The sequence below is a fragment of the Tasmannia lanceolata genome, unplaced genomic scaffold (genome assembly GCF_043159265.1).
Source record: "Tasmannia lanceolata isolate RefF3 unplaced genomic scaffold, GAP_Taslan_0.1 ptg000037l, whole genome shotgun sequence".
Taxonomy (NCBI): Eukaryota; Viridiplantae; Streptophyta; class Magnoliopsida; order Canellales; family Winteraceae; genus Tasmannia; species Tasmannia lanceolata.
In genome coordinates, this window is record NW_027518714.1 from 54,152,563 (window position 1) to 54,167,085 (window position 14,523).

The 14,523-nt window shown below is 38.6% G+C and overlaps 1 protein-coding gene across 2 annotated transcripts; it reads left to right on the forward strand.

Annotated features, from left to right (window-relative positions):
* The first annotated feature begins 1,735 nt into the window (after nucleotides 1-1,735).
* Nucleotides 1,736-9,186, forward strand: LOC143860729 (protein DETOXIFICATION 29-like). Of its 2 annotated transcripts, XM_077371533.1 has the most exons (9): nucleotides 1,736-2,189; nucleotides 2,717-3,258; nucleotides 6,582-6,668; nucleotides 6,770-6,826; nucleotides 6,953-7,191; nucleotides 8,148-8,266; nucleotides 8,511-8,597; nucleotides 8,749-8,842; nucleotides 8,918-9,186. In XM_077371533.1, the coding sequence occupies exons 1-8, from the start codon at nucleotides 1,893-1,895 to the stop codon at nucleotides 8,824-8,826; spliced, it is 1,506 nt and encodes a 501-aa protein (XP_077227648.1). In that variant the 5' UTR covers nucleotides 1,736-1,892; the 3' UTR covers nucleotides 8,827-8,842; nucleotides 8,918-9,186. The 2 variants fall into 2 exon arrangements, with proteins under 2 accessions (XP_077227648.1, XP_077227647.1); XM_077371532.1 differs by having other exon boundaries at nucleotides 8,749-9,186.
* The last annotated feature ends 5,337 nt before the right edge of the window (nucleotides 9,187-14,523 follow it).

Consider the following 14,523-nt stretch of genomic DNA (forward strand, 5'->3'; position numbering starts at 1 on the left):
TTCTCTAACTACTCTTCCATCTGTTGGTTTTTTTCTCCTCTTTTGAATGGTAGTTCTTGTCATCTGTTACGTATTTTAGTGGGGGTAATGATATGAGCACATGCATGCTTTAATAAGTGCACTAACTCTTCTTTGTCTTTTATTATTTAAAGAGCTGTCAAAGCCTTATTTACAGTTCCTAAAAGCTCTCACAAGACCGGTGTTTGTGCAATTATGAAAAAAAGAAGTCGTGATGATATCATTTCCCTATATTGGGTCAAATTGTATGTCTATTAATTGGGTCCCACGGTCTCAAGTGGGAGACCCCACACACACTGATTCAACCCCCTCCTAAAATGCCTGTGGAACCCATTTCCCGTAGCTGTAATCCAATCTAGAACATATAGACAAAATCTTCTATAAAGTTAACTACTTCTCTCTCCTTCAAAAATGAACTGCGAAGCTTTCTCGATAGCTTGTGCCTTGTGGATTGTTGTCTTCATTTATTGGCCGTTGGTATTCTGGAATATGTAATAAATGTTTTCTAATGGGTACGAAGAAAATAATAATAATTTTTTTCTAAAAGGGATTTGCTAGGAACCATCTCAGAAGGTATAGTTCACAGGCCGGCTGTTGCATGAGAGAGCAGCCCACATAGGCTTAGATTTTGTCTTATGCATTTATTCATCTTAGGTGGTCGCTCTCTCATGCAACAGCTGGCTGCGAAATGACTTCTGCGAGGGTCCTTATAGGCTAAGATCATTTAATCCATCTTTGGTGCCTGCTCTCTCATGCAACATCGAAATGACTTGTGTGATGGTCCCTAGCAAATCCCACTTTCAGACTTTTACAGGTATTTTGAGATTTCAATCTTTATGAAAACATGTGTCAAATTTCTTTTCCACTGTTACCAAAACGCCAAAACCCTACCCAATAAGCCATTTCGCGGCCGGCTTTTGCATGTGAGAACAGCCACACAGGTTGACTTGTTTGGCTGATTTTATTTTTTCATTTAATTCATTTGAGCTGGCTGTTCTCACATGTGAAAAAGCCAGCCGCAATGAGTCTTTCCGCAAATTTGGCTAGCAAAACACATGGGGTCCTGATATTGTCCTCTGAAAGATGAACACCCAGTGCAGGAAAATCAATATAGAGATAAACTACTCAGATTGTCGGAAAGTAACCCTGAGCTGAGATTCTTTTGTCGTTTTCCATCCTTATCATTTTGTACTAAAACAAACTTTTCAAACACTCAAAATCTCATACTCTTGGAAGGTTATGGCTTCGACAGAGGTCTCCTATCAGGCCCACACCAGAAAATAACATTAAGAGAGGAAAAACTCAACCAGTAAACGATAATCTATCTACCAGTCTTCACTGAATAAACATTCTTTTCTACTAACAAACTAAAAACGAACGGTAGTTGAAATTTGCATCTTAAAGAGGATGAATGTGTGCTTACGTAGAACGATAAACATGGAATGGAATTAAGATAATTATAGAAGGAAATAATCTTAATCAAACCTGCTTTTTTAATCTCTCTTGCTTGTCTCTTCTAATCGCCTAATTTATCTAGTTTCCTTGTTTACCCAACTTACCTAATCTTCCCCGAGATGATCCAACGGTGAGATCTTAACCCAATCCATCCGTCGGATCCCACATATTCTAACAATTTTTTTGGATTCTTTTTGTACGTTTCATATTGTTTACAGACTTCCTTGTTTATAAAGCTGCGTATGCAGTTAGGACTCTTAAAAATAGTAATAAATCTATAAAAAATAAAATCAAAGAAAATTCAATTTCACTACTTGGAAGAATCTCACCCAAGAAAAAAAAAGACTTGTCTTTCTCTTAAAATGAAGGCCTGAGAGTCTAAAACCATCATCTTTTATCTCTTCTTCTTCAAACCAAGTATGGAGAGTAGAAACGAGCCACTACTTTCAAACTCAGAAAATGGAAATATTGCTCTTTCTTCATTTACAAGAGAAGGAGATATACAGTCCATAAAAGGGCCTAGAGATTTTTTTAAAGAGTTTTCTGTGGAATCTAAGAAGCTCTGGTTTTTGGCTGGCCCTGCAATCTTTACCTCTGTATGCCAATATTCCCTTGGAGCCATCACCCAACTCTTCGCCGGCCATGTCGGTACTCTCGAGCTCGCCGCCGTCTCCGTTGAGAATTCCGTCATCGCCGGCTTCTCCTTTGGTGTCATGGTAATCTAACTTATTGATTTTTTATTTTATTTTTTTGGTATTGATTTGAATGTTCTTAGATTGAACACAATTGAACCCAAGAAAAATCTCAATCCCTAGATTGATAATTTCTTTCTGTTTTAGGTGATTTTGTAATCATTTGACTGTCCTTTGATTGAATCCAAGTAAGATCTAAATCCCCAAATGAGTAATTTTTCTCTTTTGGGTATTTTTGTATAGATTTGACTGTTCTTTGATTGAACCCAATTGAACAAGGAACTAGTTAAGGCTGGTGATTATTGATTGGACTGTCTAGTTCACTCTGCATTTACCTTGTTCCAAATAAAGAATATTTTTTTGAATATAAGAAGGATCTAAATCATCAAATGAGTAATCAATATGATTAATTTTTCTCTTTCGCGTACTTTGTACTAATTTTTTATTGAAACCAAGAAGGACCTAGTTAAGTTTTGTGATTGTTTACTGGACTGTCTACCTCACTCTACATCTACCTTGTTTCAAATGAAGAATAATTTGTTTCTCCGCAGTTGGGGATGGGAAGTGCCCTAGAGACTCTATGTGGACAAGCATTTGGAGCAGGACAACTAGACATGTTAGGAGTCTACATGCAAAGATCTTGGGTTATACTCAATACAACAGCTCTCATCCTATGCTTTCTCTACATATTCGCCACGGATTTACTTAAACTTATTGGTCAAACTGATGCCATATCCAAAGCCGCGGGGACCTTCGCGATATGGATGATCCCTCAATTGTTCGCGTACTCCATGAATTTTCCTATAGCTAAGTTCTTGCAATCACAAAGCAAAATGATGGTTATGGCTATAATAGCGGCTGTGGTTCTTCTTCTCCACACCTTGTTCAGTTGGTTGCTTATGCTTAAGCTTGGGTGGGGCCTGGTGGGGGCCGCGGTGGTGCTGAACACTTCATGGTGGTTGATCGTGGTGACCCAGCTAGTGTACATTTTTAGTGGCACGTGTGGGAGGGCATGGTCTGGGTTCTCGTGGAAGGCTTTTCATAACTTGTGGGGATTTGTTAAGCTCTCCCTTGCCTCGGCTGTTATGTTATGGTGAGTTTTCTACTAATTTTAGCTGTTATTGGTAATTGATATGGGCACTCCACGTAAGATGCTGACTAAATTGGGAGATCCATGGTGAACGGCCTTTTTTTCTTTTTACAGAAGGGAATGATATTTCCACCTCGTTTTGGATTTTTTTTGGAAAGACAGAAAAGGGGAAATGGTGAGAATATAGGGTGGGATATCAATAAAAGGGGGTGGAAATGGGGAGAAAGGAGGTGGAAATATCATTTAGGGGCCGTTTGGATACGCGGCTGTCCTAACAGAGTTTCTTGGATTTTAAATAAAAAATTCAGGTTTTAAAAATCTCTCCTGCATCCTAAGATTTCTAAAACCCGGAAAAATGGGAAGTATGCTACTCTCTTGCTGTCGGAAAGGAGGAGTGAGAAGTCAAAAAAGACGGCTGGTACAACTTCTTCTCTTGTCTCTTAGCTACAATTTTGAAGAAATCCCGAATTCTAAAATCCGCATATCCAAATGGCCCCTTACCTTTTTGGTAATTGGACTATTTGAATCTAATCTTATTTGCAGATGGAATATTAAGTAGCAAATTGGGTCGGGCACAGCCAGAACCTGACTGGTTTAACTTGAATTTGGGTCGCGTTGGTTGCCATTTCTTCAAGTTACATTGGGTTAGGGTTGCGAAAAGTCTACCTAATTTAATTTTTAGAGTTGGGTTAGGGTTGAGCCATTGGGCAACCCAACCCAACCTCGCCCCTGCTCCATCCCCCTAATTTTATCAATTTAGTGCATTTTCAAATACTTCGGATTATGGATTTTTTTTTTTTCATTTTTTCACTTTTTACCTTGGGCCAACCCAAACCCAATTAGAGCCAACCTGGCCCAATTTGAAAAAAAAAAAAAAAAAAAAAGGTTAGATGGGTTGGGTACTTGGGGGTTGGAGCTGAGAGATCAAAGATAGGTGGGTTAGGGTTGACCCTTTTGATCCAAGGCTCAAGTTGGGTCGGGTCAGGGTTGAGGTTTTGGGACCTTGGGGTTGGGCTAGGATTGACCCAACCCAGCTCGAGTTGCATCCCTCATATTAATTCCTATTTTGAAACCATTTATATCTCAATAAAAATTACAAGAACCCCTATTAGAAAAGGCCACTAATATTGGGACTACCCTGTTTTGACAATTACACTAACTCATCTTGTATTTTATTATTTAAACTGCTGTCACAGTTCCCAAAATGCTATCACAACTCACAAGCCAGTTAAAACAGAAAAAACAAGTTGAGTTTGTGCAATTATTAGAACATGGTAGTGCCAATATTAATAGACATACAAAATTATTGCAACTAAGATTACACATGCAAATAATTTCAGAAGGTCTCCGACGAGACCCTATTTGTACTTTGTTCATTCAATTTCCTTCTACAAGTTTTTTTTAGTTGACCCAAGACACAAACGACAAACTAACATGCGTATAAATCCAAAGTTTGGGTGTCTATATAGTAAATACCAGTCCCCTCCGTTCTTCTTTCTTTTGGTCTCCTCCTCCATCCCCATCAAAGATTTGGCCCAGGTAAAAAATTTGAATAAAATTATATCTGCACTCTATTGTTTTGATAATTACACTCCTAACTTATTAAATAGTTCTACACAAGTATACTGCACTCCCTTGTTTTGATAGCTGCACTACTGTCCTATTGTTCCCCACCCAACATGTGATCGGTCAAAACTAAAGGTGTGGCTGCCGATTAAGACCAAATACCGCCTGATTTTGGGATTTTTGTATTGGATTTTGTTGAATGAGTCAATTATTTAAAACCTTATAATTACAAATTATCTGTCTATCTGTACTATAAAATTGGAAGAACTTTCTTGTTCTTGGAAAAGTCCCAAGTTAATTAAAACCTTAATTATAAATGTTAATTTCCCTTCAACTATTAATTAACTAAATAATGTAGATTTCTATGTAGCTAATTCAATTTAATTATGTTTCCACGTTGTGTGTGTTAGTTTCCTGTGTACTTTAAAACCTCTGCGTTTGGAATTTTGGGTTGCAGGAATCAGGAATAGGATTCAGCATCCTAGTCTGACTCCTATTCCGATTCCCCATAAAACATAACGCCAAAAAATTAAAATACAAAATTTAATTCAAAAAATCTAATAAAAAATTCATTCCGGCCGGAGTGGAATCAAATTACCAACTTTTGGAATGGGAAACAGATTCCGACATTTTCCCCCCTTTAACTCCGCCCTGGTGTCATTTTTTGCCTCCTTGATTTTGTTAATTTTTTTTTGAAACAAAATGGCAGAGTTAAGGGCCTGTTTGGATGCCGAGAAGATTTTGATTTGGACCTCTCACATTTGCAGCCCTTTTTGCGTAGACATTTGGGTCCCGATCAAATCCTTGAATTTCCAATTCAGCAACTGACAGTGAAAAAAATCAGATTCCAAATAAGCTGTGGAAATAAGAAATTGGAAATCCACAGATCTGGCAGTTTCCTTCATCCTCTTGGCTCCTCAACCTCTCCCCTGCAGCATGAATTACCCTCTCCCTTTCTGTCTCCCTCAATATGAGCTGGCAGATCTATTCATTTTGTACTGAAAACTCAATTCCAAATCCAAATACAAAATTTGAGGTATCCAGACAGGTCCTGGGGGGTGTGGAATGTCGGAATCTGTTTCAATGAAATCCATTTAAATGGATTATTTGAACCAAACTTTGGATGCATCGAAAGTTTTTTGCGGAAATCAATATCACTCTCGAGATTTTTTCTTTAAATTTATATGGTTTTAGATAACCTCTGACATGTTTTTTCTTTACATTTATAAGGTTTTAAATAACCACTTGTCCTTGGCCACCAAAATTTTCTTATTGTAGAATATAGATGTACCTTCTAAGGAAAACGGCATACAAAAAACTATACTCAAAATAAGATGAGGAATGATCGATGCAAGGGCTCTCTTTATGCAAGGGCTAAAGAAGGGCCCTTGAATAGATCCACGTCATTAAGTGCAACCAAATTCAGTTTCTCAACCGAATAACGAAATTCCAATTGAAATGAAATCTTTAGGAGGAATCAATGGAAACTTTAAAAATGACGTGATCTATTAAGGGCCCTTCTCCGGCCAATCCTCTCACCTTCTCCCACGGCTCTCCCCACTTTGAGTCACCGATTTATCATGAAAAAAAGGTCATGGCTACCCAACATAGCCTAAAGCTCTATTTCTGTCGACATAAAATGCGCTTAACGCCCCATGTATAAAATATGTGTTACGCCCATTTTACATCGAAGGAAGAAATAATGGGGCTTTAAGCAAAGTAATTAGTGTATTGATTGAAAAATATATTATTTTTTGCAGCCTCGAGGTGTGGTACTTCATGGCTTTGATCCTCTTTGCTGGATATCTCAAGAACGCAGAAATCGCAGTGGATGGCCTATCCATATGGTAAGACACAAAACTGAAAAAAACCTTATGCCATCTTCAATCCCTTCATTTTTTTTCGACAATATATGTACTGTTTCACTAATGACTAGTTGAATGGGCAGCATGAACATATTGGGTTGGGCAATAATGGTGGCCATAGGATCGAACGCAGCCACAAGGTTTGTTACACAGACACTAAAACACTCCTTATATGCACTCCCCACAAGCTTTGTATCTAACAAACAGTAATTCAATTGGATAAATCCTCATTGGAAGGAACTCTTTAACTGAATTTCTTCATACAGTGTGAGGGTATCAAATGAACTCGGAGCGGGGCATCCAAAGACTGCAAAGTTCTCAGTAGTGGTGGTAGTGATAACTTCATTCATGATTGGTCTTCTAATTTCTCTCGTTCTCATTATCTTCCGGAAGCAATACCCATCTCTATTCACAAGTAGTGAAGAAGTCATAGAGCTTGTCTATGAGCTCACACCATTGCTTGCAACCTCCATCATTATCAACAATGTACAACCAGTTCTCTCAGGTATCATCTGGTTCTCCAATATACGAAATTCTGTTCTTTGCCAATGAATAATATGATTTTAAATTTCCACTAGAACCGACACAAAACAACCAAATTTTTTTGGTTTCAATCCCATTGAAATGATCCGAAATCAATACCATGCGTACATTTGTGGAATAAAGTATGTGTTACATAATTATATTTATATATAGGGGACACTGTTCGTGCGTCAAGCACATATAAGCTTATATGCACTTGAGTGCCCCAACACATGGGTCCCACATTTTTTGTGGTGATCCAAACCATTCATGTGCAAGGCCCCATCATAGATAGGGTGCATACCAAAAATCAGGTTCATTGGATCATCCTTACCCCTTCAAAATTGGAGGGCAAAAATGGGCAGATTTGTCGACAAACAGTGTCTGTCCATCTTCCCCTCCACTCTTGGATGGGTTAGGATGATCCTATGGACCTGATTTTTTGTACCCACCTTATCTATGTAAAGGTCTTCCAAATGAATGCTTTGGAACACCCCAAAAAATGTAGGACCCATGTGTTTGTGGCACTCGAGCTAATATAAGCTATATGAGCTTGAGCTCACAAACCGGTTTCCCTTGCATGTAAAATGTCGTGTATCTATTATCTATAATTATTTATATGAATTACATGTGAAATGTAGTATTCAATGAATAATCAGACATGTGTGAGAGCACATGTCATGAGTTGTTCAATCTTGTTAAACCACCATGGATGGTTCGCTTGTTTATGTGATGGTTTTCAAGTGTGTGTTAGAATTTCCTGAAATTTTATCTTTAAACTCTATCATTGGCATATTTTTTAATGATTCAACCGGATTTCCACCGAAATTTTCAAACAAAAGCAAAATGTTTCTGTTTCCTTGGTGGTCAAAACAAAATTTTAAAACCTTGATGAAGAAGACTGTCTTGGTTATTGATGGATGTGTATTGTATTTGCAGGGGTAGCCATTGGAGCAGGTTGGCAAGCAGTAGTTGCTTATGTGAACATTGGATGCTATTACATATTTGGCATTCCCTTGGGTCTTGTTTTGGGTTACAAGATGAACATGGGTGTCAGGGTATAACTACACTTATTTTCTCTCTTTTATTTTTTCCAATATCCTATTGATTGAGTCCCAGTTGAATTATAAATTCTACAAACGAGCAACTATCTAACCATTAATCCAAAGAACTATAAAGACCAAGATGTTGATTATTGAATTAACATGGGAAGATTAAGTATACATGATTGTTGGTTATGCCATGAGGATCATGTTGATTCTACAGTGACATGACTTAGATTAATATTTGATTTATTTTCAGGGAATTTGGTATGGAATGCTTTCAGGCACTTTGCTGCAAACATTTGTCCTTTTCTGGATGATTTACAGGACAAACTGGAATAAAGAGGTAATTAGAATGAGATTAGTTGAGAAATTAGATTCTTTGGGAATGTTTGTCACTCAATGGAAGAAATATATATATTTTTTGAATGGTATTCATTGGAAGAAATATTGGACTAACATACTTAATTTTTACTGAAATTTGGATTCTTTTGCAGGCGTCTGTCGCTGAGGATAGGATAAGACTATGGGGAGGAGGATTGGGAGATAAAGGAAACGGTGATGCAGAGAAATAAATACTTCAAAATGCAGGCATGTATCCTTTACTATTCTCTGGTCATCTTTCCCTACAAATGTTGTGAATTTTATACATTTCAATCACAACAGGGAAAAGGAAGAGCTATCAAATATTTTCCCTTTGATCCCTCATCCGGGGCCGAAGTCATTAAAGGGAAGCTGTCCGTGAACTCGAATAAACCTTTTCATCGAGATTTATGTTGTTGTTTTGATAATCTCCTCCTAATGGATATTCCATTTTGATTGCTTACCAAAGAAACCAAACCTTTTAATGGTGACAATAAAGGAATGCTCTATTCCATTTTTGTTGATTATAAATATCATAAATATGATGAAACATTGAAAGCAGTCATGGAAAATTCATCAAGGCTTCCCTAGTTTGTATTGTAGTGGATGACATTTGAGTTATTTGTGGCTCCAATATCGCTTCAAGGGGAGTCGAAGGGTGCACCTTGGGTCTTCTAGGGTTGTTCTTCTGCTAAAATATGAATTGGATTTCACCCAAACCCCATTTCATTTCAAGGCCAGAGCTCCACTGTAATTCCCAATTTTCGATTTTGTAGTGTTAAACACCTAGGTCCAATCGCTGTCACTAATGGAAGTGGGCGGACTTCAGTCCCACTTACATTTTCCCAGAACAATGCTAAAAAGAAATTCAATTAAGCCATGTCTGGCAACCATGAATTTTTTTCATGATAAATTAATTTCTCCAAGTGGGTTTGGGGCGGACACCCCCCTCCCCCCGCCCCAGATTGGGTAAGCTATATTCTATGGAAAAAATTCATGGTAGCCAAATGTGCTCTTACACTCCTTCCTAAGGCGCTGTTCGATTTGGATTTTGAGAATCATTTTTTTTAACGCCAATGTGTCTTTAATGAAGGGGAAAGAATATACAAAGCTAATCGAGCAGGTCATCGAAAGAGAAAAAAGAAAGAAGAGAAGAAGGCAACAAGGAAAGCATACAACTCCCTCAGGAGGGAAGAAAATCAAAGAGTTCTAACTCCCTTCTAACGACTCCTCCTTTTGCCAACCTATCTACTTTTGAATTTGCTGATCTTTTTACATGATGGAATGAGACTCCTACTCCGCACCCTCTCCATGATCTCATTTATCCAAGGGGAAAACCGCCAAGGAGGTGAACTGCTACCCTTTAGCCATCTGATTACAATGAGGGAATCTCCCTCTACTATCACCCTCTCCAAGATGGACGACTCAATCAATTTTATGCCTTGGAGGGCCGCCCCGACCTCCGCTTCATTACAATTTTCAGTTTCTATAGGCCCAGAGAACGCCCACTTCATTACACCTTCCTTGTCTCTTAAAAGACCGCCCACCCTTAAAGACCGCCCACCCTTGCGGACAGGATTTTCCAAGCTCAATCCATCTAAGTTTAGCTTGAAAAAACCCCTAGGAGGAGGAACCCATTTTCGGATAATTTGCTCAAACTGGACTCCACCTAAGCACACCTCCCTACATCCGTGCCAAAGGTCATAAGCAGAAACAAATTGGATGGATTTTGAGAATCATTTCCGACCCCAAAACTGATTATTCGATTCAGAATTGCATAACCTTTTGCAATTTAGAAAGGAATCCGATTTTGTGGTGTTGCAAACTATGGATGCATGGTGGAATCACGAAAGTAGTTACTTTCGGCGGTCCCAAGTGATGCAGTATAAATTTGCAGGGCTTGTCCAAGTCTTTGAAGAGTAGGATTTGTCAAGGCTAGTCCAAAAATGGGTTCTACACTGGTTTTGGAATCAATTGAAGGGAGTTTCCGATGAATGTGAATGTCCACTAAGCACTAACAGTCAACTTCCAATTTATAGCAACATTCAACTTAACTATGCTCAAGAATCATGCTCTTAATTGGGTTTACAGGTTCTCAGTAATCCTAGGATCCTTCAAATTTATGGTTCTACTGTGAAAGTTCAGAATTCCAAGTAATTTTAGAAAGCCTCCACACAACAATTGTAACCAGCACCTGCAATTCAATGTCCTCTAAGCTGAACTAAGAACACTGAACTGTTTGAGTGCCTGACTTAGAAACTTAATTTTCACTTGATTCTTATGATAAGCATTTGTATCAGAATATACTTATGAATCCTGAAAACAAGTGAAATCCAATAACATATTAACTATCAGGGCCCGCTTGGATGCAGAGAAGAATTTGATTTGGATTTCTCACATTTGGAGCCCTTTTTGCGTTGTAAGTTGGATCTGGATCAAATTCTTGGATTTCCAATTCAGCGACTGACGGTGAAAAAAATCAGATTTCCAAATATGTTGTGCAAATAAGAAATTGGAAATCCATAGATCTGGCAGTTTCCTTCACCCTCTTTGCTCCTCAACCTCTCCCCTCCATTAGGAAGTAACCCCTTGCCTCTCTCTCCCCCTCAACATGAGCTGCCGGATCTATTCATTTTGTATTCGAAACTCAATTCCAAATCCAAATCCAATATATGAGGTATCCAAACGGGTCCTTAAGTCCATTAAATTCCGTCTCCCAAGGCATGCAATTTTTGCGGTTTCGTAATTCTTATGCCCAGTCACATCTACCAATGGGCAATTTTTAACGGTTGAAGTACATGGTTCAAATAACCAAGCACGCAAAAAGCTCTGAGTCTCAAAAGTCACATCCAGAAATTTAATTAATCTGAATTAAAGTGACTTGGTGTAGCATGCCAGCATGATGCACAAGAATAAAGCAAAATACCCCTTTAAGATCGGCTGGAACATAAGCATTTATCCCAAGCAGCATGTCTAGGAAGTTGATGGCCAAGCAAAAATGGTGAGCCTTTAGATAACAGCAAATTATTGGTATTAAATGTTTTGGAACAGAATCCCATTGAAACGATCAATTCTTTAAGACTCAGATCAGAGAATAAACACAGGGAATTCTACTTGCAAACCAGTGGACATAGAGGATGAAATTCTTTTCTTTTTTTTGGTAGGTAAATTGGGGTTAGGCAAGACCCCGACCAGATATAATTAAAAAAAATGGATTACAGAGGGAGGACTACACAAAGCAGACTGATGGAAGGGAACACACTCCCTTGAAGATACATTGAAATGAAACAATAAAAAGGCTAAAGGAGCACAAGATCAAGAGAGATACTAGTCGAGGGGGAGGCCCTGGCGACTTCAATATCTAGTATATATTTTCCCAGAGAAGTCTTCACTGCAGATAGATAAAAGGTCCTTTGGAAGGCTTTGCTTGGGGATGTCTTTTCCTTTGATCGGGCAGTCATGTTTGGATAGGAAATCGGCACCTCTATTCGCTTCCCTCCATATATGGGATATGCTCCAGTTCTGGAAACAAATTTAGCTCAGATATTATCTGGTGCAGGATGTGCTTTTTCTTCCAAATGCAGGGGATGAGGCCTCTAATGGTGTTAACTACAAGGAGAGAATCGGATTCGATCCAAAGATTTGTTATGTTTTTTGTCCTTGCCAGCTTAATACCATAGAATATTGCATCAATTTCTAACTCTTGGATTGTAGCAGCAGCACAGTTAATGGAGATGATAAAATTCAAAGATTTCTATTAATCTTGGATGTATTTACAAGAGGATCTGTGTGCTTATATAGAGCACTTACATGATAAAACATGGAATGGAATCAAGATAATTATAGTAGGAAATAATCCTCATAAAATCTACCTAATCAAATCTACTTTCCTAAACTCTCTTGCATGCCTCTTCTAATCCACTTGCCTAATTTATCTAGTTGCCTCGTTTACCCAACTTACCTAATCTACCTCCAAGATGATCTAACGGTGAGATCTTAACCCAATCCAACCGTTGGATCCCACATATTCTAACAGGAGAAGGCAGATAAGGTTACTCCATAATTATCTCTCAGAGGCCCTCCAATAGCAGCAAGGTCTCCAACCAAAGAAGCATTAGAATTAAGTTTACATCAGCCTGTATCTGGAGGGGACCAATGACAAAATTTTGGACCAATCACATTCACAAAAAGGGGGAGCTGAAGGTTCTAGGCTCTGGAAGAAGGGAGGTCATTTAGACCAAGATGGATACACCTAGTTCTGATAATAGAAGGAGAATCTCATTGAGGACAGATTTCTTGTGTTGGAATTTTTGTTCATGAATTCTCATGTTTCGTTCAGTCCAAATGTGGTAGATGGAGGCATTGAAAGCAATCCGAAGCCCAGTTGTTGATTGGTTTTTCCCCCTAGTGGTTTGCCTAATCCATTCCTCTTCCAATTGTAAAGAATGAAGGGGTTTTCTCTTGTAGTTGAATCTCCATAGAACGGATCTCCAGATCCAAGCGGAGTAGGCACATTTAAAAAACAGATGGTTTGTGTCTTCCTTTTCAACCAGACATAATGGGCAGTGAATATCTCTTGAGGGACCCTGGTAGGACAGTTTATCTCTAGTACTTAGCTTGTTAAGAATGGCTTGCCATCCTACGAAACTGTGCTTCGGGATATGGCCATGGAACCAGATGCTTCTGAACCATGGAACTCTAGGATGATGGGTTCGAAGGGATTCCCAAGCTGTTTTAATGGTGAAGGACCCATCGGGATTTGGCTTCCAGATAGCATGATTTCCTGATCCAGGAATGTGAACTACTTTTTCAAGCATAGGAAGAATCCCAGGCAGGCAATTTATGACAGCTCTGTTCCAATTCCCTGTTCATTTTAGAGGATGAAATTCGTTGCCTAACTGCCAAGGATTTTAGTTTCAGCTTCCATGATGAACAAAACTAGAAATGATTTAGCTCCTTCTTCTCTGATGTTCTCTTTGATGGAAACCTATTAGTGGGCTCAGAAATATGTTTAATTTAGAGCCTACTGATAGGTTTTGGGCCAGCAATCGTTTGTCATAATCTAAAATGAACAGGGCATAATTCACATTCCATTCAAAACTCCCTGAATAAATTTGCCCTGCAATGAGAAAATGACTAAAACACCCCTTAAGACAGAACTGTCTAGGTCATTGAACAATTGGACCCACGTACACTTTCAATTGTCGTGCATCCATTGCATAAGAATACCTATAATGTCCATGTTTGGCAATCATGAATTTTTTACATTGGATGTTAACTTAACCAATTATGAGAGAGTCTGGGGAGGGGGAGGGAGAGGAAGAGACATGAGAGGGAATGAGTGTGGAGAGGGTAAGAAAATGCTGAAAGCAAGGAAAAATCCATTCAAAGAAAAAAATTATAAAGAAGAATGTATTAGGGGTGAGGGGGTTAGGGCGTAGGTTCATAACCTTTTAAGCTAACTCTTTTTAGTAACCTTAATGAGCCACCACTACCATGGCCAGTAAGTGAATCTGAGACAGAATCCTCTTGATCATAATTATTGGGTTACTCCATTATTTCTTTCGGTAGGTTTCCTTAGTTGGGGAGCTCTCAATGACGGGGAAAGGATCATGCCCAAGAGTAGGATTTCTTTCTCAGGGTCATGGACCCATTTTGTAGGGAGATTCTTCATGGAAAAGGGATTGTTTCTTACAGTTATCACAAGTTCCCTCTCAAAGAATGTGGCATAAACAGTGAGTAGTTACAAACAAGAGCTATAGAAAGGAACATTGTCTCAGAAGAAGAGGTTCTAGAACCAACATAAAAAATGTCTTGGCATTTACATTGATCTTTACTTGTCGCACTGTACCTTTATTTTTCAGTAGTTGTAGTTTATCTTCTGAATTAAAGACTAGACGGAATGGGTT